The 19,765-nt window shown below is 52.1% G+C and overlaps 1 protein-coding gene across 2 annotated transcripts in view; it reads right to left on the reverse strand.

Annotated features, from left to right (window-relative positions):
- The window catches only part of DPP10 (dipeptidyl peptidase like 10), a 305,051-nt gene that overhangs the window by 57,766 nt on the left and 227,520 nt on the right, over positions 1 to 19,765 (reverse strand). For both annotated transcript variants that reach the window (XM_040440599.1, XM_040440600.1), the window contains one exon: positions 16,297 to 16,491. In XM_040440599.1, coding sequence (XP_040296533.1) covers positions 16,297 to 16,491 — 195 coding nt within the window. The remainder of the gene's footprint in view (positions 1 to 16,296; positions 16,492 to 19,765) is intronic.

Genomic DNA, 19,765 nt, shown 5'->3' on the forward strand with positions numbered 1-19,765 from the left:
TGGACAGAGGGGTTGCTGTGGATGTAGTGAGGTGAGTAGAAGCCTGGACAGAGGGGCGGCTATGAATGTAGTGAGGTGAGTAGAAGCCTGGACAGAGGGGCGGCTGTGGATATAGTGAGGGAAGTAGAAGCCTGGACACAGGGGCGGCTGTGGATGTAGTGAGGTCAGTAGAAGCCTGGACAGAGGGGTTGCTGTGGATGTAGTGAGGTAAGTAGAATCCTGGACAGAGGGGCGGCTGTGGATGTAGTAAAGTCAGTAGAATCCTGGACAGAGGGGCGGCTGTGGATGTAGTGAGGTCAGTAGAAGCCTGGACAGAGGGGTGGCTGTGGATTTAGTGAGGTGAGTAGAAGCCTGGACAAAGGGGCGGCTGTGGATGTAGTGAGGTCAATGACCCTTGGGCCATTTTCCACTGCCTTATTTGCTAAAAGTTGTTCCTTTAGAGAGTAGAGTCCTGACCAAATTTTCACCTCCAGTAGAAGAGGGGATGATCCCAACTAAAACTGGGCCCCGTCTCGCCCTGGGCCCCATAGCAGTCGCATGGTCTGCCGGTATGGTAGTTATGCCCCTGGCTGTGGATATAGTGAGGTGAGTAGAAGCCTGATCAGAAAGGTGTCTGTGGATACAGTGAGGTAGATAGAAGCCTGGACAAAGGGGCGGCTGTGGATGTAGTGAGGTCAGTAGTAACCTGGACAGAGGGGCGGCTGTGGATGTAGTGAGGTCAGTAGAAGCCTGGACAAAGGGCCGGCTGTGGATGTAGTGAGGTCAGTAGTAGCCTGGACAGAGGGGCGGCTGTGGATGTAGTGAGGTGAGTAGAAGCCTGGACAGAGGGGCGGCTGTGGAGGTAGTGAGGTAAGTAGAATCCTGGACAGAGGGGCTGCTGTGGACAAAGTGAGGTCAGTAGAAGCCTGGACAGAGGGGCAGCTGTGGATGTAGTGAGGTAAGTAGAAGCCTGGACAGAGGGGCGGCTGTGGATGTAGTGAGGTCAGTAGAAGCCTGGACAGAGGGGCGGCTGTGGATGTAGTGAGGTCAGTAGAAGCCTGGACAGAGGGGTGGCTGTGGATGTAGTGAGCTAAGTAGAATCCTGGACAGAGGGGTGGCTGTAGGTGTAGGGAGGTAAGTAGAATCCTAGACAGAGGAGCGGCTGTGGATGTAGTGAGGTAAGTAGAATCCTGGACAGAGGGGCAGCTGTGGATGTAGTGTTTCTAGATTTTGATCCTGTCCCTCATAGATGTTTAATAGGTAAAGTAAGGTCTACAGGCTTGGAAAGTATAGTCTGTAATTGGATTGAAGACTGGCTGAAGGACCGTGTCCAGAGAGTTGTGGTCAATGATTCCTATTCAGAATGGTCCCAGGTTATAAGTGGTGACCCCAAGGTTCAGTGCTGGGTCCTCTGTTATTTAATTTATTTATTAATGATATCGAGTATGGGATTAATAGCACCATTTCTATTTCTGCAGATGATACTAAGCTGTGTAGTACTGTGCAGTCTATGGAAGATGTCCATACACTACCAGCTGACGTGGACAATCTGAGTAATTGGGCATCAACTTGGCAAATGAGGTTCAATGTGGACAAATGTAAAGTTCTGCATCTTGGTAGTAATAATCCCCATACATCATATGTCCTAGGAGGTAACACTGGGAGAGTCACTTGTAGAGAAGGATCAGCTACTAATAATCCCCATACATCATATGTCCTAGGAGGAGTAACAATGGAGAGTCACTTGTATAGAAGGATCAGGTACTAATAACCTACATACATCATATGTCCTAGGAGGAGTAACACTGGAGAGAAGGATCAGAGCGACTGAACAGATGAGGGGCCTGGAAGGTCTGAGTTATGGGGGAAGAATTACACTTATTTAGTCTTGAGAAGAGACGTCTAAGGGGGGACAGAATTAACCTCTACAAGTATATAAATGGGCCGCAACACAAATTTAGAGAAAAGCTTTTCCATGTAAAATGCCCCCAAAAGACAAGGGGGCGCTGCCTCTGACTGGAGAAGAAAAAGCTCAGTCTACAGAATCATCAAGGCTTCTTTACTGTAAGAGCTGTGATTCTGTGGAGTAGTCACCTCCGGACGTGGTCACAGCAGGAACAGGGGGCGGTTTATACAAGGCTTCTTTACTGTAAGAGCTGTAAAGCTGTGGAATAGACACCTCCGGACGTGGTCACAGCAGTAACAGGGGAGGGGTTTATACAAGGCTTCTTTACTGTAAGAACTGTGACTCTGTGGAGTAGTCACCTCCGGACGTGGTCACAGCAGGAACAGGGGGCGGTTTATACAAGGCTTCTTTACTGTAAGAGCTGTGATTCTGTGGAGTAGTCACCTCCGGACGTGGTCACAGCAGGAACAGGGGGCGGTTTATACAAGGATTCTTTATGGTAAGAGCTGTGAATCTGTGGAGTAGTCACCTCCGGACGTGGTCACAGCAGGGACAGGGGGCAGGATTATACAAGGCTTCTTTACTGTAAGAGCTGTGATTCTGTGGAGTAGTCACCTCCGGACGTGGTCACAGCAGGAACAGGGGACGGTTTATACATGGCTTCTTTACTGTAAGAGCTGTGAATCTGTGGAGTAGACACCTCAGGACGTGGTCACAGCAGTAACAGGGGAGGGGTTTATACAAGGCTTCTTTACTGTAAGAACTGTGACTCTGTGGAGTAGTCACCTCCGGACGTGGTCACAGCAGGAACAGGGGGCGGTTTATACAAGGCTTCTTTACTGTAAGAGCTGTGATTCTGTGGAGTAGTCACCTCCGGACGTGGTCACAGCAGGAACAGGAGACAGGTTTATACAAGGCTTCTTTACTGTAAGAGCTGTGATTCTGTGGAGTAGTCACCTCCGGACGTGGTCACAGCAGGAACAGGGGGCGGTTTATACAAGGATTCTTTATGGTAAGAGCTGTGAATCTGTGGAGTAGTCACCTCCGGACGTGGTCACAGCAGGGACAGGGGGCAGGATTATACAAGGCTTCTTTACTGTAAGAGCTGTGATTCTGTGGAGTAGTCACCTCCGGACGTGGTCACAGCAGGAACAGGGGACGGTTTATACATGGCTTCTTTACTGTAAGAGCTGTGAATCTGTGGAGTAGACACCTCAGGACGTGGTCACAGCAGTAACAGGGGAGGGGTTTATACAAGGCTTCTTTACTGTAAGAGCTGTGATTCTGTGGAGTAGTCACCTCCGGACGTGGTCACAGCAGGGACAGGGGGCAGGATTATACAAGGCTTCTTTACTGTAAGAGCTGTGATTCTGTGGAATAGTCACCTCCGGACGTGGTCACAGCAGGAACAGGGGGCGGTTTATACAAGGCTTCTTTACTGTAAGAGCTGTGATTCTGTGGAGTAGTCACCTCCGGACGTGGTCACAGCAGGAACAGGAGACAGGTTTATACAAGGCTTCTTTACTGTAAGAGCTGTGATTCTGTGGAGTAGTCACCTCCGGACGTGGTCACAGCAGGAACAGGGGGCGGTTTATACAAGTCTTCTTTATGGTAAGAGCTGTGAATCTGTGGAGTAGTCACCTCCGGACGTGGTCACAGCAGGGACAGGGGGCAGGATTATACAAGGCTTCTTTACTGTAAGAGCTGTGATTCTGTGGAGTAGTCACCTCCGGACGTGGTCACAGCAGGAACAGGGGACGGTTTATACATGGCTTCTTTACTGTAAGAGCTGTGAATCTGTGGAGTAGACACCTCAGGACGTGGTCACAGCAGTAACAGGGGAGGGGTTTATACAAGGCTTCTTTACTGTAAGAGCTGTGATTCTGTGGAGTAGTCACCTCCGGACGTGGTCACAGCAGGGACAGGGGGCAGGATTATACAAGGCTTCTTTACTGTAAGAGCTGTGATTCTGTGGAGTAGTCACCTCCGGACGTGGTCACAGCAAGAACAGGTGATGTGTTTATACAAGGCTTCTTTACTGTAAGAGCTGTGAATCTGTGGAGTAGTCACCTCCGGACGTGGTCACAGCAGGAACAGGGGATGGGTTTATACAAGGCTTCTTTACTGTAAGAGCTGTGAATCTGTGGAGTAGTCACCTCAGGACGTGGTCACAGCAGGAACAGGGGGGCGGTTTATACAAGTCTTCTTTACTGTAAGAGCTGTGAATCTGTGGAGTAGACACCTCAGGACGTGGTCACAGCAGGAACAGGGGACGGTTTATACAAGGATTCTTTACTGTAAGAGCTGTGAATCTGTGGGATAGACACCTCAGGACGTGGTCACAGCAGGAACAGGGGACGGTTTATACAAGGCTTCTTTATGGTAAGAGCTGTGATTCTGTGGAGTAGTCACCTCCACCTCAGGACGTGGTCACAGCAGGAACAGGGGATGGATTATACAAGGATTCTTTACTGTAAGAGCTGTGAATCTGTGGAGTAAACACCTCAGGATGTGGTCACAGCAGGAATAGGGGGCGGGATTATACAAGGCTTCTTTACTATAAGAGCTCTGAATCTGTGGAGCAGTAACCTCCGGACGTGGTCACAAGAGGAAGAGGGGAAGGGGCTATACAAGGATTCTTTACTGTATGAACTGTGAATCTGTGGAGCAATGACTACAGGACGTGGTCACAGCAGGAACAGGGGGCAGGATTATACAAGGCTTCTTTACTGTAAGAGCTGTGATTCTGCGGAGCAATCACCTCCCGACGTGGTCACAGCAGGAACAGTGGATGGTTTATACAAGGCTTTTTTACTGTAAGAGCTCTGAATCTGTGGAGCAGTGACTACAGGACGTGGTCACAGCAGGAACAGGGGGTGGGAATATACAAGGCATCTTTACTGTAAGAGCTGTAAACCCGTGGGATAGACTTCCTCAGGACGTGGTCACAGCAGGAACAGGGGGCGAGATTATACAAGGATTCTTTACTGTAAGAGCTGTAAACCCGTGGGATAGACTTCCTCAGGACGTGGTCACAGCAGGAACAGGGGGCGAGATTATACAAGGATTCTTTACTGTAAGAGCTGTGAAGCTGTGGAATAGACACCTCCGGACGTGGTCACAGCAGGAACAGGGGACTGGTTTATACAAGAATTCTTTACTGTAAGAGCTGTGAATCTGTGGAATAGACACCTCAGGACGTGGTCACAGCAGGAACAGGGGACGGTTTATACAAGGATTCTTTATGGTAAGAGCTGTGAAGCTGTGGAATAGACACCTCAGGACGTGGTCACAGCAGGATCAGGGGACGGTTTATACAAGGATTCTTTACTGTAAGAGCTGTAAATCTGTGGAATAGACACCTCAGGACGTGGTCACAGCAGGATCAGGGGACGGTTTATACAAGGATTCTTTACTGTAAGAGCTGTAAAACCGTGGGATAGACTTCCTCAGGACGTGGTCACAGCAGGAACAGGGGGCGGTTTATACAAGGATTCTTTACTGTAAGAGCTGTAAACCCGTGGGATAGACTTCCTCAGGACGTGGTCACAGCAGGAACAGGGGGCGAGATTATACAAGGATTCTTTACTGTAAGAGCTGTAAACCCGTGGGATAGACTTCCTCAGGACGTGGTCACAGCAGGAACAGGGGGCGAGATTATACAAGGATTCTTTACTGTAAGAGCTGTGAAGCTGTGGAATAGACACCTCCGGACGTGGTCACAGCAGGAACAGGGGACTGGTTTATACAAGGATTCTTTATGGTAAGAGCTGTGAATCTGTGGAATAGACACCTCAGGACGTGGTCACAGCAGGAACAGGGGGCAGGATTATACAAGAATTCTTTACTGTAAGAGCTGTGAAGCTGTGGAATAGACACCTCAGGACGTGGTCACAGCAGGATCAGGGGATGGTTTATACAAGGATTCTTTACTGTAAGAGCTGTAAATCTGTGGAATAGACACCTCAGGATGTGGTCACAGCAGGATCAGGGGCAGGATTATACAAGAATTCTTTACTGTAAGAGCTGTGAAGCTGTGGAATAGACACCTCAGGACGTGGTCACAGCAGGATCAGGGGACGGTTTATACAAGGATTCTTTACTGTAAGAGCTGTAAAACCGTGGGATAGACTTCCTCAGGACGTGGTCACAGCAGGAACAGGGGGCGGTTTATACAAGGATTCTTTACTGTAAGAGCTGTAAACCTGTGGGATAGACTTCCTCAGGACGTGGTCACAGCAGGAACAGGGGGCGAGATTATACAAGGATTCTTTACTGTAAGAGCTGTGAAGCTGTGGAATAGACACCTCCAGAGGTGGTCACAGCAGGAACAGGGGACTGGTTTATACAAGGATTCTTTATGGTAAGAGCAGTGAATCTGTGGAATAGACACCTCAGGACGTGGTAACAGCAGGAACAGGGGACGGTTTATACAAGAATTCTTTATGGTAAGAGCTGTGAATCTGTGGGATAGACTTCCTCAAGACGTGGTCACAGCAGGAACAGGGGGCAGGATTATACAAGAATTCTTTACTGTAAGAGCTGTGAAGCTGTGGAATAGACACCTAAGGACGTGGTCACAGCAGGATCAGGGGATGGTTTATACAAGGATTCTTTACTGTAAGAGCTGTAAATCTGTGGAATAGACACCTCAGGACGTGGTCACAGCAGGATCAGGGGACGGTTTATACAAGGATTCTTTATGGCAAGAGCTGTGAATCTGTGGGATAGACACCTCAGGACGTGGTCACAGCAGGAACAGGGGACGGTTTATACAAGGCTTCTTTATGGTAAGAGCTGTGATTCTGTGGAATAGACACCTCAGGACGTGGTCACAGCAGGAACAGGGGGCGGTTTATACAAGGCTTCTTTATGGTAAGAGCTGTGATTCTGTGGAGTAGTCACCTCCACCTCAGGACGTGCTCACAGCAGGAACAGGGGATGGATTATACAAGGATTCTTTACTGTAAGAGCTGTGAATCTGTGGAGTAGACACCTCAGGACGTGGTCACAGCAGTAACAGGGGAGGGGTTTATACAAGGCTTCTTTACTGTAAGAGCTGTGAATCTGTGGAATAGACTTCCTCAGGACGTGCTCACAGCAGGAACAGGGGATGGATTATACAAGGATTCTTTACTGTAAGAGCTGTGAATCTGTGGAGTAGACACCTCAAGACGTGGTCACAGCAGGAACAGGAGGCGGGATTATACAAGGCTTCTTTACTATAAGAGCTCTGAATCTGTGGAGCAGTAACCTCTGGACGTGGTCACAAGAGGAAGAGGGGAAGGGGTTATACAAGGCTTCTTTACTGTATGAACTGTGAATCTGTGGAGCAATGACTACAGGACGTGGTCACAGCAGGAACAGGGGGCAGGATTATACAAGGCTTCTTTACTGTAAGAGCTGTGATTCTGCCGAGCAATCACCTCCCGACGTGGTCACAGCAGGAACAGTGGATGGTTTATACAAGGCTTTTTTACTGTAAGAGCTCTGAATCTGTGGAGCAGTGACTACAGGACGTGGTCACAGCAGGAACAGGGGGTGGGAATATACAAGGCATCTTTACTGTAAGAGCTGTAAACCCGTGGGATAGACTTCCTCAGGACGTGGTCACAGCAGGAACAGGGGGCGAGATTATACAAGGATTCTTTACTGTAAGAGCTGTAAACCTGTGGGATAGACTTCCTCAGGACGTGGTCACAGCAGGAACAGGGGACTGGTTTATTCAAGGATTATTTATGGTAAGAGCTGTGAATCTGTGGAATAGACACCTCCGGACGTGGTCACAGCAGGAACAGGGGACTGGTTTATACAAGGATTCTTTATGGTAAGAGCTGTGAATCTGTGGAATAGACACCTCAGGACGTGGTCACAGCAGGATCAGGGGATGGTTTATACAAGGCTTCTTTACTGTAAGAGCAGTGAATCTGTGGAATAGACACCTCAGGACGTGGTCACAGCAGGAACAAGGGACGGGATTTATACAAGGCTTCTTTACTGTAAGAGCTGTGAATCTGTGGAATAGACACCTCAGGACGTGGTCACAGCAGGAACAGGGGACGGTTTATACAAGGCTTCTTTACTGTAAGAGCTGTGAATCTGTGGAATAGACACCTCCGGACATGGTCACAGCAGGGGCAGGGGACGGTTTATACAAGGCTTCTTTATGGTAAGAGCAGTGAATCTGTGGAATAGACACCTCAGGACATGGTCACAGCAGGGGCAGGGGACGGTTTATACAAGGATTCTTTATGGTAAGAGCAGTGAATCTGTGGAATAGACACCTCCGGACGTGGTCACAGCAGGAACAGGGGACGGTTTATACAAGGATTCTTTATGGTAAGAGCAGTGAATCTGTGGAATAGACACCTCAGGACGTGGTCACAGCAGGAACAGGGGACGGTTTATACAAGGATTCTTTACTGTAAGAGCTGTGAATCTGTGGAATAGACACCTCAGGACGTGGTCACAGCAGGAACAGGGGACGGTTTATACAAGGATTCTTTACTGTAAGAGCTGTGAATCTGTGGAATAGACACCTCAGGACGTGGTCACAGCAGGAACAGGGGACGGTTTATACAAGGATTCTTTATGGTAAGAGCTGTGAATCTGTGGAGTAGTCACCTCAGGACGTGGTCACAGCAGGAACAGGGGGCGGTTTAAAAAGGGTTTAGAGGAATTCTTAAAAGTAAATGACATTAATGCTTATGAAAACGTGTAGAAATCTGAGTCTCACTTCCTTCTGGGATTCGTGTCCCCATTTATCCCTTGGTTGAACGACTTGTGTCTTTTTTCAACTGTATTAACTACTAACTACAGTATGAAACATTACAGTGCAACACCGGTGGACAGAGAGGGGACACATTACAGTGTGACACCGATACACAGATAGAGGAGACATATTACAGTGTGACACCGATGGACAGAGAGGGGACACATTACAGCGTGACAAAAATGGACAGAGAGGGGACACATAATCGCGTGACATTGATGGACAGATAGAGGGGACACATTACAATGAGACACCGATATATGGATATAGGGGGGTGCCGCACATATACACAAATACCAATGCTCTGCAGATATGTAAGCCATCGCATATTACAGTCAGTCACCCCTAGTAGAGATACGAGGACACTAGCAGCTCAGTGATATCTGCAGGACGTTCTGCCACCACATGTGGTCCTCTCATGGCGGGGCTGACAACTGCCGGTGTGATGATCGGGGGAGCCATTACATACAGTCGTCACCACTAGTAGTGATACGAGGACACTAGCAGCTCAGTCATATGTGCAGGACGTCCTGCCACCACATGTGTACTCTCATGGCAGGGCTGACAACTGCCGGTGTGATGATCGGGGAAGCCATTACATACAGTAGTCACCACTAGTAGTGATACGAGGACACTAACAGCTCAGTCATATGTGCAGGACGTCCTGCCACCACATGTGTCCTCTCATGGCAGGGCTGACAACAGCTGGTGTGATGATCGGGGGAGCCATTACATACAGTCGTCACCCCTAGTAGTGATACGAGGACACTAACAGCTCAGTCATATGTGCAGGACGTCCTGCCACCACATGTGTCCTCTCATGGCAGGGCCTCCATTCATAAGCAAGATAATGCTCACCCACACACAGAAGGCTTTCCCAGGAATGTCTCCTCCAGATTACAACACTTCCTTGTTGACCCAGTCACCAGATTTATCAATAATCGAGCATTTATGGGACAAGCTGGGACACTAGCTTCAGCAACTAACGAATGTGCAGGATCTCCAGGCCCAGCTGAAACATCTTTGGACAAATATGCTGCAAGAAAAGGGATCTGCCATGTCTTCATGCCCAACTGTATCTCATCTTGTATCTGGGCTAGAGGCTGTACCTCCTCTTGTATCTGGAATAGACGATGTATCTCATCTTGTATCCAGTCTAGAGGTCGTATCTCATCTTGTATCCAGTCTAGAGGTCGTATCTCATCTTGTATCCAGTCTAGAGGTCGTATCTCATCTTGTATCCAGTCTAGAGGCTGTATCTCATTTTGTATCCAGTCTAGAGGCCGTATCTCATCTTGTATCCAGTCTAGAGGTCGTATCTCATCTTGTATCCAGTCTAGAGGTCGTATCTCATCTTGTATCCAGTCTAGAGGTCGTATCTCATCTTGTATCCAGTCTAGAGGCTGTATCTCATCTTGTATCCAGTCTAGAGGCCGTATCTCATCTTGTATCCAGTCTAGAGGCTGTATCTCATCTTGTATCCAGTCTAGAGGTCGTATCTCATCTTGTATCCAGTCTAGAGGTCGTATCTCATCTTGTATCCAGTCTAGAGGCTGTATCTCATCTTGTATCCAGTCTAGAGGTCGTATCTCATCTTGTATCCAGCCCAGAGGTTGTATCTTCTCTTACATGCAGTCTACAGGCTGTATCTCATCTTGTATCCAGTCTAGAGGCTGTATCTCATCTTGTATCCAGTCTAGAGGTCGTATCTCATCTTGTATCCAGCCCAGAGGTTGTATCTCCTCTTACATGCAGTCTACAGGCTGTATCTCATCTTGTATCCAGTCTAGAGGTCGTAACTCATCTTGTATCCAGTCTAGAGGTCGTATCTCATCTTGTATCCAGCCCAGAGGTTGTATCTCCTCTTACATGCAGTCTACAGGCTGTATCTCATCTAGTAGCCAGGCTAGAGGCTGTATCTCATCTTGTATCTAGGCCAGTGGTGGCGAGCCTATGGCACGGGTTCCAGAGGCGGCACTCAGAGCTCTCTCTATGGGCACCTGCACCCTGGAAAAAGTCTATGGTGTACCAATATGCCTTAGACTTTCCTGCCATTCATCAGCGCAGGCCGCACTATAAACGGCACAGGCAGCGCAGGGCGCACTATGGACAGCACAGGCAGAGCAGGGCGCACTATGTACAGCACAGGGCGCACTATGGACAGCACAGGCAGCGCAGGGGGCGCTATGTACGGCACAAGGCGCACTATGTACAGCACAGGCAGAGCAGGGCGCACTATGTACAGCACAGGCAGAGCAGGGCGCACTATGTACAGCACAGGCAGCGCAGGGGGCGCTATGTACGGCACAAGGCGCACTATGTACAGCACAGGCAGCGCAGGGCGCACTATGAACAGCACAGGCAGCGCAGGGCGCACTATGTACAGCACAGGCAGCGCAGGGCGCACTATGGACAGCACAGGCAGCGCAGGGTGCACTATGTACAGCACAGGCAGCGCAGGGCGCACTATGTACAGCACAGGCAGCGCAGGGCGCACTATGAACAGCACAGGCAGCGCAGGGGGCGCTATGTACGGCACAGGGCGCACTATGTACAGCACAGGCAGCACAGGGCACACTATGTACAGCAAAGGCAGCTCAGGGCGCACTATGAACAGCACAGGCAGCGCAGGGGGCGCTATGTACAGCACAGGCAGCGCAGGGCGCACTATGTACAGCACAGGCAGCTCAGGGCGCACTATGTACAGCGCAGGGCGCACTATGTACAGCACAGGCAGCGCAGGGCGCACTATGTACAGCACAGGCAGAGCAGGGCGCACTATGTACAGCACAGGCAGAGCAGGGCGCACTATGTACAGCACAGGCAGAGCAGGGCGCACTATGTACAGCACAGGCAGCGCAGGGCGCACTATGTACAGCACAGGCAGCGCAGGGCGCACTATGTACAGCACAGGCAGAGCAGGGCGCACTATGTACTGCACAGGCAGCTCAGGGCGCACTATGTACAGCACAGGCAGCGCAGGGCGCACTATGTACAGCACAGGCAGCGCAGGGCGCACTATGAACAGCACAGGCAGAGCAGGGCGCACTATGTACAGCACAGGCAGCGCAGGGCGCACTATGTACAGCATAGGCAGAGCAGGGCGCACTATGTACAGCACAGGCAGCTCAGGGCGCACTATGTACAGCACAGGCAGCGCAGGGCGCACTATGTACAGCACAGGCAGAGCAGGGCGCACTATGTACAGCACAGGCAGCGCAGGGCGCACTATGTACAGCACAGGCAGAGCAGGGCGCACTATGTACAGCACAGGCAGAGCAGGGCGCACTATGTACAGCACAGGCAGCGCAGGGCGCACTATGTACAGCACAGGCAGCGCAGGGCACACTATGTACAGCACAGGCAGCGCAGGGCGCACTATGTACAGCACAGGCAGCACTATGTACAGCACAGGCAGCGCAGGGCGCACTATGTACTGCACAGGCAGCGCAGGGCGCACTATGTACAGCACAGGCAGCGCAGGGCGCACTATGTACAGCACAGGCAGCGCAGGGCGCACTATAAATGGCACAGGCAGCGCAGGGCGCACTATGTACTGCACAGGCAGCGCAGGGCGCACTATGTACAGCACAGGCAGCTCAGGGCGCACTATGTACAGCACAGGCAGCGCAGGGCGCACTATGAACAGCACAGGCAGCGCAGGGCGCACTATGTACAGCACTATGAATGGCCCAGGCAGCGCAGGGCGCACTATAAATGGCCCAGGCAGCGCAGGGCGCACTATGAATGGCACAGGCAGCGCAGGGCGCACTATAAATGGCACAGGCAGCGCAGGGCGCACTATGTACGGCACAGGCAGCGCAGGGCGCACTATGTACAGCACAGGCAGCGCAGGGCGCACTATGTACAGCACAGGCAGCGCAGGGCGCACTATGTACTGCACAGGCAGCGCAGGGCGCACTATGTACAGCACAGGCAGCGCAGGGCGCACTATGTACAGCACAGGCAGCGCAGGGCGCACTATGTACAGCACAGGCAGCGCAGGGCGCACTATGTACAGCACAGGCAGCGCAGGGCGCACTATGTACAGCACAGGCAGCGCAGGGCGCACTATGTACAGCACAGGCAGCGCAGGGCGCACTATGTACAGCACAGGCAGCTCAGGGCGCACTATGTACAGCACAGGCAGCGCAGGGCGCACTATGAACAGCACAGGCAGCGCAGGGCGCACTATGTACAGCACTATGAATGGCCCAGGCAGCGCAGGGCGCACTATGTACAGCACAGGCAGCGCAGGGCGCACTATGTACAGCACAGGCAGCTCAGGGCGCACTATGTACAGCACAGGCAGCGCAGGGCACACTATGAACAGCACAGGCAGCGCAGGGCGCACTATGTACAGCACTATGAATGGCCCAGGCAGCGCAGGGCGCACTATAAATGGCACAGGCAGCGCAGGGCGCACTATAAATGGCACAGGCAGCGCAGGGCGCACTATGAATGGCACAGGCAGCGCAGGGCGCACTATAAATGGCACAGGCAGCGCAGGGCGCACTATGAATGGCACAGGCACCGCAGGGCACACTATGTACAGCACAGGCAGCGCAGGGCGCACTATGAACAGCACAGGCAGCGCAGGGCGCACTATAAACGGCACAGGCACCACAGGGCACAATATGAATGGCACAGGGAGAGCAGGGCGCACTATAAATGGCACAGGGAGAGCAGGACGCACTATAAATGGCACAGGCACCACAGGGCACAATATGAATGGCACAGGCAGCGCAGGGCGCACTATAAATGGCACAGGCACCACAGGGCACATTATAAATGGCACAGGCACCACAGGGCACACTATAAATGGCACAGACAGTGCACTGAATGTAGGCAGGCTATTATAGCTAAATGATAAAGTACACGGAAGATATACTATACTGGAATATACTATTCAGGGTAAATCACCATGTTGGCATTTTGCGATAAATAAGTGGGTTCTGGGTTGCAGTTTGGGCACTCGGTCTCTAAAAGGTTCGCCATCACTGATCTAGGCTATAGGCGGTACCTCCTGTTTTATCCAGGCCAGAGGCCGTACCTCATCTTGTATCCAGGCTAGAGGCCGTATCTCATCATGTATCCAGGCTAGATGCCATATATCATATTGTATCCAGGTTAGAGGCCGTATCTCATCTTGTATCCGGGCTAGAAACCGTACCTCATCTAGTATTCAGGCTAGAGGCCGTATATCATATTGTATCCAGGCTAGATGCCATATATCATATTGTATCCAGGCTAGAGGCCGTATCTCATCTTGTATCCGGGCTAGAAACCGTACCTCATCTAGTATTCAGGCTAGAGGCCGTATCTCATCTTGTATCCAGGCTAGAGGCCGTATCTCATCATGTATCCAGGCTAGATGCCATATATCATATTGTATCCAGGCTAGAGGCCGTATCTCATCATGTATCCAGGCTAGAGGCCGTATCTCATCATGTATCCAGGCTAGATGCCATATATCATATTGTATCCAGGCTAGATGCCATATATCATATTGTATCCAGGTTAGAGGCCGTATCTCATCTTGTATCCGGGCTAGAAACCGTATCTCATCTAGTATTCAGGCTAGAGGCCGTATATCATATTGTATCCAGGCTAGATGCCATATATCATATTGTATCCAAGCTAGAGGCCGTATATCATATTGTATCCAGGCTAGAGGCCGTATCTCATATTGTATCCAGGCTAGAGGCCGTATCTCATCTTGTATCCGGGCTAGAAACCGTACCTCATCTTGTATTCAGGCTAGAGGCCGTATCTCATCTAGTATCCAGGTTGGAGGCCGTATCTAATCTTGTAACCAGGCTAGATGCCATATTTCAACTTGTATCCAGGCTAGAGGCCGTATCTCATTTTGTATCCAGGCTAGGGCAGTATCTCATCTTGTATCTAAGCTATAGGGCGTATCTCATCTAGTAGCCAGGTTAGAGGCTGTACCTCATCTAGTATCCAGGTTAGAGGCTGTACCTCATCTTGTATCCAGGCTAGAGGCCATATCTCATCATGTATCCAGGCTAGATGCCATATATCATATTGTATCCAGGCTAGATGCCGTATCTCATCATGTATCCAGGCTAGATGCCATATATCATATTGTATCCAGGCTAGATGCCATATATCATATTGTATCCAGGCTAGAGGCCGTATCTCATCTTGTATTCAGGCTAGAGGCCGTATCTCATCTAGTATCCAGGCTAGAGGCCGTATCTCATTGTGTCAAGGCTAGAGACCGAATCCAATCTTGTATCCAGGCTGGAGGACGTATCTCATCTAGTATCCAGGTTGGAGGCCGTATCTAATCTTGTAACCAGGCTAGATGCCATATTTTAACTTGTATCCAGGTTAGAGGCCGTATCTCATTTTCTATCCAGGCTAGAGGCAGTATCTCATCTTGTATCTAAGCTATAGGGCGTATCTCATCTAGTAGCCAGGTTAGAGGCTGTACCTCATCTAGTATCCAGGTTAGAGGCTGTATCTCATCTTGTATTAAGGCTGGAGGCCGTATCTCATCTTGTATTAAGGCTGGAGGCCGTATCTCATCTTGTATCCAGGCTGGAGGCCATATCTCATCTTGTATCCAGGCTAGAGGCAGTATCTCATCTTGTATCTAGGCTAGAGGCCGTATCTCATCTTGTATCTAAGCTATAGGGCGTATCTCATCTAGTAGCTGGGCAAGAAGCTGTTCCTCATTTAGTATCCAGGTTAGAGGCTGTACCTCATCTAGTATCCAGGTTAGAGGCTGTATCTCATCTTGTATTAAGGCTGGAGGCCGTATCTCATCTTGTATCCAGGCTGGAGGCCATATCTCATCTTGTATCCAGGCTGGAGGCCATATCTCATCTTGTATCTAGGCTAGACGCCGTATCTCATCTTGTATCCAGGCTAGAGGCCGTATCTCATCATGTATCTAGGCTAGACGCCGTATCTCATCTTGTATCCAGGCTAGATGCCGTATCTCATCATGTATCCAGGCTAGACGCCGTATCTAATCATGTATCCAGGCTAGACGTCGTATCTCATCATGTATCCAGGCTAGACGCCGTATCTCATCATGTATCCAGGCTAGACGCCGTATCTCATCTTGTATCCAGGCTAGACGCCGTATCTCATCATGTATCCAGGCTAGACGCCGTATCTCATCATGTATCCAGGCTAGACGCCGTATCTCATCATGTATCCAGGCCTCCTTTCACTTGCACATTTCTCCCCGATAACCTCCACCTTTCCTCCTTGTGATCTCTTCCATTTACCATCATTATAGTCACACACAGAAAGCCTCATCCCAACACCTTCTTGGGCCAAGATCTTTTTGCCGATGAGTGGATATCTACAGGGTTTTGGAGGAAGAATGATTGGTTTACAATGTTTGGTTCTGAATATCTCATTCTGTAAGAAGTATAACCCTCAGTGGCCACAGATCCTAGATTATATTATGAAAACACATGAATGTGGATTAGGAGACATGACTATGTGATGACACAACATCCCGAGGGAAGTGCACAAGTCTGATGAAGCCTCAGTGTCTCTAGGTATGAGCTGTATTGAGCAGGAGTCCGTCACAATGTGTCGCACATGCCAATACACAGATTTCTAAAGAGATCATAGAAAAGGTGATAATTCTCACTCTACAGCAGCTATTTGGTCCTTTACTTCCACAGATCCAAGTCCTCGGTGAACCTGCTGCAAGATCTTAAGTCCTTGAAAGCCACTGCCACGGCCATCGAATCGTGCCACAATCACGTTGTCTGTGTTCATAAGCACCGAATCCCAGTCAATGTGAAACTTGTCAGTGACGAGCTGACTTCCCGGAGATTCATCCCTGAAAAAGCAGAGAAGCATGGATCAGATGGTGAAGGAACCAGGACATCACAAGATTGTGCTAAAGACATAAAGGAACCACAGAGCAGACGAATCCAGAGATACCAGTGAATGAAAGAGAAAATACAAGAAATAATCTAATACCCCACCCTAAAAATAATACCTAATAATAATAATACCCAACGCTGACCACATCCGCTCCGCCCCAACGCTGACCACATCCGCTCCGCCCCAACGCTGACCACATCCGCTCCGCCCCAACGCTGACCACATCCGCTCCGCCCCAACGCTGACCACATCCGCTCCGCCCCAACGCTGACCACATCCGCTCCGCCCCAACGCTGACCACATCCGCTCCGCCCCAACGCTGGCGACATCCGCTCCGCCCCAACGCTGACCACATCCGCTCCGCCCCAACGCTGACCACATCCGCTCCGCCCCAACGCTGACCACATCCGCTCCGCCCCAACGCTGACCACATCCGCTCCGCCCCAACGCTGACCACATCCGCTCCGCCCCAACGCTGACCACATCCGCTCCGCCCCAACGCTGACCACATCCGCTCCGCCCAAACGCTGGCGACATCCGCTCCGCCCCAACGCTGACGACCTCCGCTCCGCCCCAACGCTGACCACATCCGCTCCGCCCCAACGCTGGCAACATCCGCTCCGCCCCAACGCTGACCACATCCGCTCCGCCCCAACGCTGACGACATCCGCTCCGCCCCAACGCTGGCGACATCCGCTCTGCCCCAACGCTGACCACATCCGCTCCGCCCCAACGCTGACGACATCCGCTCCGCCCCAACGCTGACCACATCCGCTCCGCCCCAACGCTGACGACATCCGCTCCGCCCCAACGCTGACGACATCCGCTCCGCCCCAACGCTGACGACATCCGCTCCGCCCCAACGCTGACGACATCCGCACCGCCCCAACGCTGGCCACATCCGCTCCGCCCCATTATAAGACCAACAACATCCGCTCCGCCCCAAAGCTGACCACATCCGCTCCGCCCCAACGCTGACCACATCCGCTCCGCCCCAACGCTGATGACATCCGCTCCGCCCCAACGCTGACGACATCCGCTCCGCCCCATTATAAGACCAACAACATCCGCTCCGCCCCAACGCTGACCACATCCGCTCCGCCCCAACGCTGACCACATCCGCTCCGCCCCAACGCTGACCACATCCGCTCCGCCCCAACGCTGACGACATCCGCTCCGCCCCAACGCTGACCACATCCGCTCCGCCCCAACGCTGACCACATCCGCTCCGCCCCAACGCTGACGACATCCGCTCCGCCCCAACGCTGACGACATCCGCTCCGCCCCAACGCTGACGACATCCGCTCCGCCCCAACGCTGACGACATCCGCACCGCCCCAACGCTGGCCACATCCGCTCCGCCCCATTATAAGACCAACAACATCCGCTCCGCCCCAAAGCTGACCACATCCGCTCCGCCCCAACGCTGACCACATCCGCTCCGCCCCAACGCTGATGACATCCGCTCCGCCCCAACGCTGACGACATCCGCTCCGCCCCATTATAAGACCAACAACATCCGCTCCGCCCCAACGCTGACCACATCCGCTCCGCCCCAACGCTGACCACATCCGCTCCGCCCCAACGCTGACCACATCCGCTCCGCCCCAACGCTGACCACATCCGCTCCGCCCCAACGCTGACCACATCCGCTCCGCCCCAACGCTGACCACATCCGCTCCGCCCCAACGCTGACCACATCCGCTCCGCCCCAACGCTGACCACATCCGCTCCGCCCCAACGCTGACGACATCCGCTCCGCCCCAACGCTGACCACATCCGCTCCGCCCCAACGCTGACCACATCCGCTCCGCCCCAACGCTGACCACATCCGCTCCGCCCCAACGCTGACCACATCCGCTCCGCCCCAACGCTGACCACATCCGCTCCGCCCCAACGCTGACCACATCCGCACCGCCCCAACGCTGACGACATCCGCTCCGCCCCAACGCTGGCGACATCCGCTCCGCCCCAACGCTGACCACATCCGCTCCGCCCCAACGCTGACCACATCCGCTCCGCCCCAACGCTGACGACATCCGCACCGCCCCAACGCTGACCACATCCGCTCCGCCCCAACGCTGACCACATCCGCTCCGCCCCAACGCTGACCACATCCGCTCCGCCCCAACGCTGACCACATCCGCTCCGCCCCAACGCTGACCACATCCGCTCCGCCCCAACGCTGACCACATCCGCTCCGCCCCAACGCTGACCACATCCGCTCCGCCCCAACGCTGACCACATCCGCTCCGCCCCAACGCTGACCACATCCGCACCGCCCCAACGCTGACGACATCCGCTCCGCCCCAACGCTGGCGACATCCGCTCCGCCCCAACGCTGGCGGAACAGGATGGACAAGGCAGGAGATGTGCAGCTCTGCAGGTATTAGTAACAGCAACAGTACAGTATGGAACAGGATGGGCAAGGCAGGAGATGTGCCGCTCTGCAGGGGTAGTAGTAGTAGCAGCGGTATAGTATGAGACATGATGGACCAGGCAGGAGATGTGCTGCTCTGCAGGGGTAGTAGTAGCAGCAGCGGTATAGTATGAGACATGATGGACCAGGCAGGAGATGTGCCGCTCTGCAGGGGTAGTAGTAGTAGCAGCGGTATAGTATGAGACATGATGGACCAGGCAGGAGATCTGAAGCTCTGCAGGGGTAGTAGTAGTAGCAGCAGCGGTATAGTATGAGACATGATGGACCAGGCAGGAGATCTGAAGCTCTGCAGGGGTAGTAGTAGTAGCAGCGGTATAGTATGAGACATGATATACAAGGCAGGAGATGTGCCGCTCTGCAGGGGTAGTAGTAGCAGCAGCGGTATAGTATGAGACATGATGGACCAGGCAGGAGATGTGCCGCTCTGCAGGGGTAGTAGTAGTAGCAGCGGTATAGTATGAGACATGATGGACCAGGCAGGAGATGTGCTGCTCTGCAGGGGTAGTAGTAGTAGCAGCGGTATAGTATGAGACATGATGGACCAGGCAGGAGATCTGAAGCTCTGCAGGGGTAGTAGTAGCAGCAGCGGTATAGTATGAGACATGATATACAAGGCAGGAGATGTGTAGCTCTGCAGGGGTAGTAGTAGCAGCAGCAGCGGTATAGTATGAGACATGATATACAAGGCAGGAGATGTGCCGCTCTGCAGGGGTAGTAGTAGTAGTAGCAGCGGTATAGTATGAGACATGATGGACCAGGCAGGAGATGTGCCGCTCTGCAGGGGTAG

Source organism: Bufo bufo, chromosome 7 (genome assembly GCF_905171765.1).
Source record: "Bufo bufo chromosome 7, aBufBuf1.1, whole genome shotgun sequence".
In the NCBI taxonomy this organism is placed as follows: domain Eukaryota; kingdom Metazoa; phylum Chordata; class Amphibia; order Anura; family Bufonidae; genus Bufo; species Bufo bufo.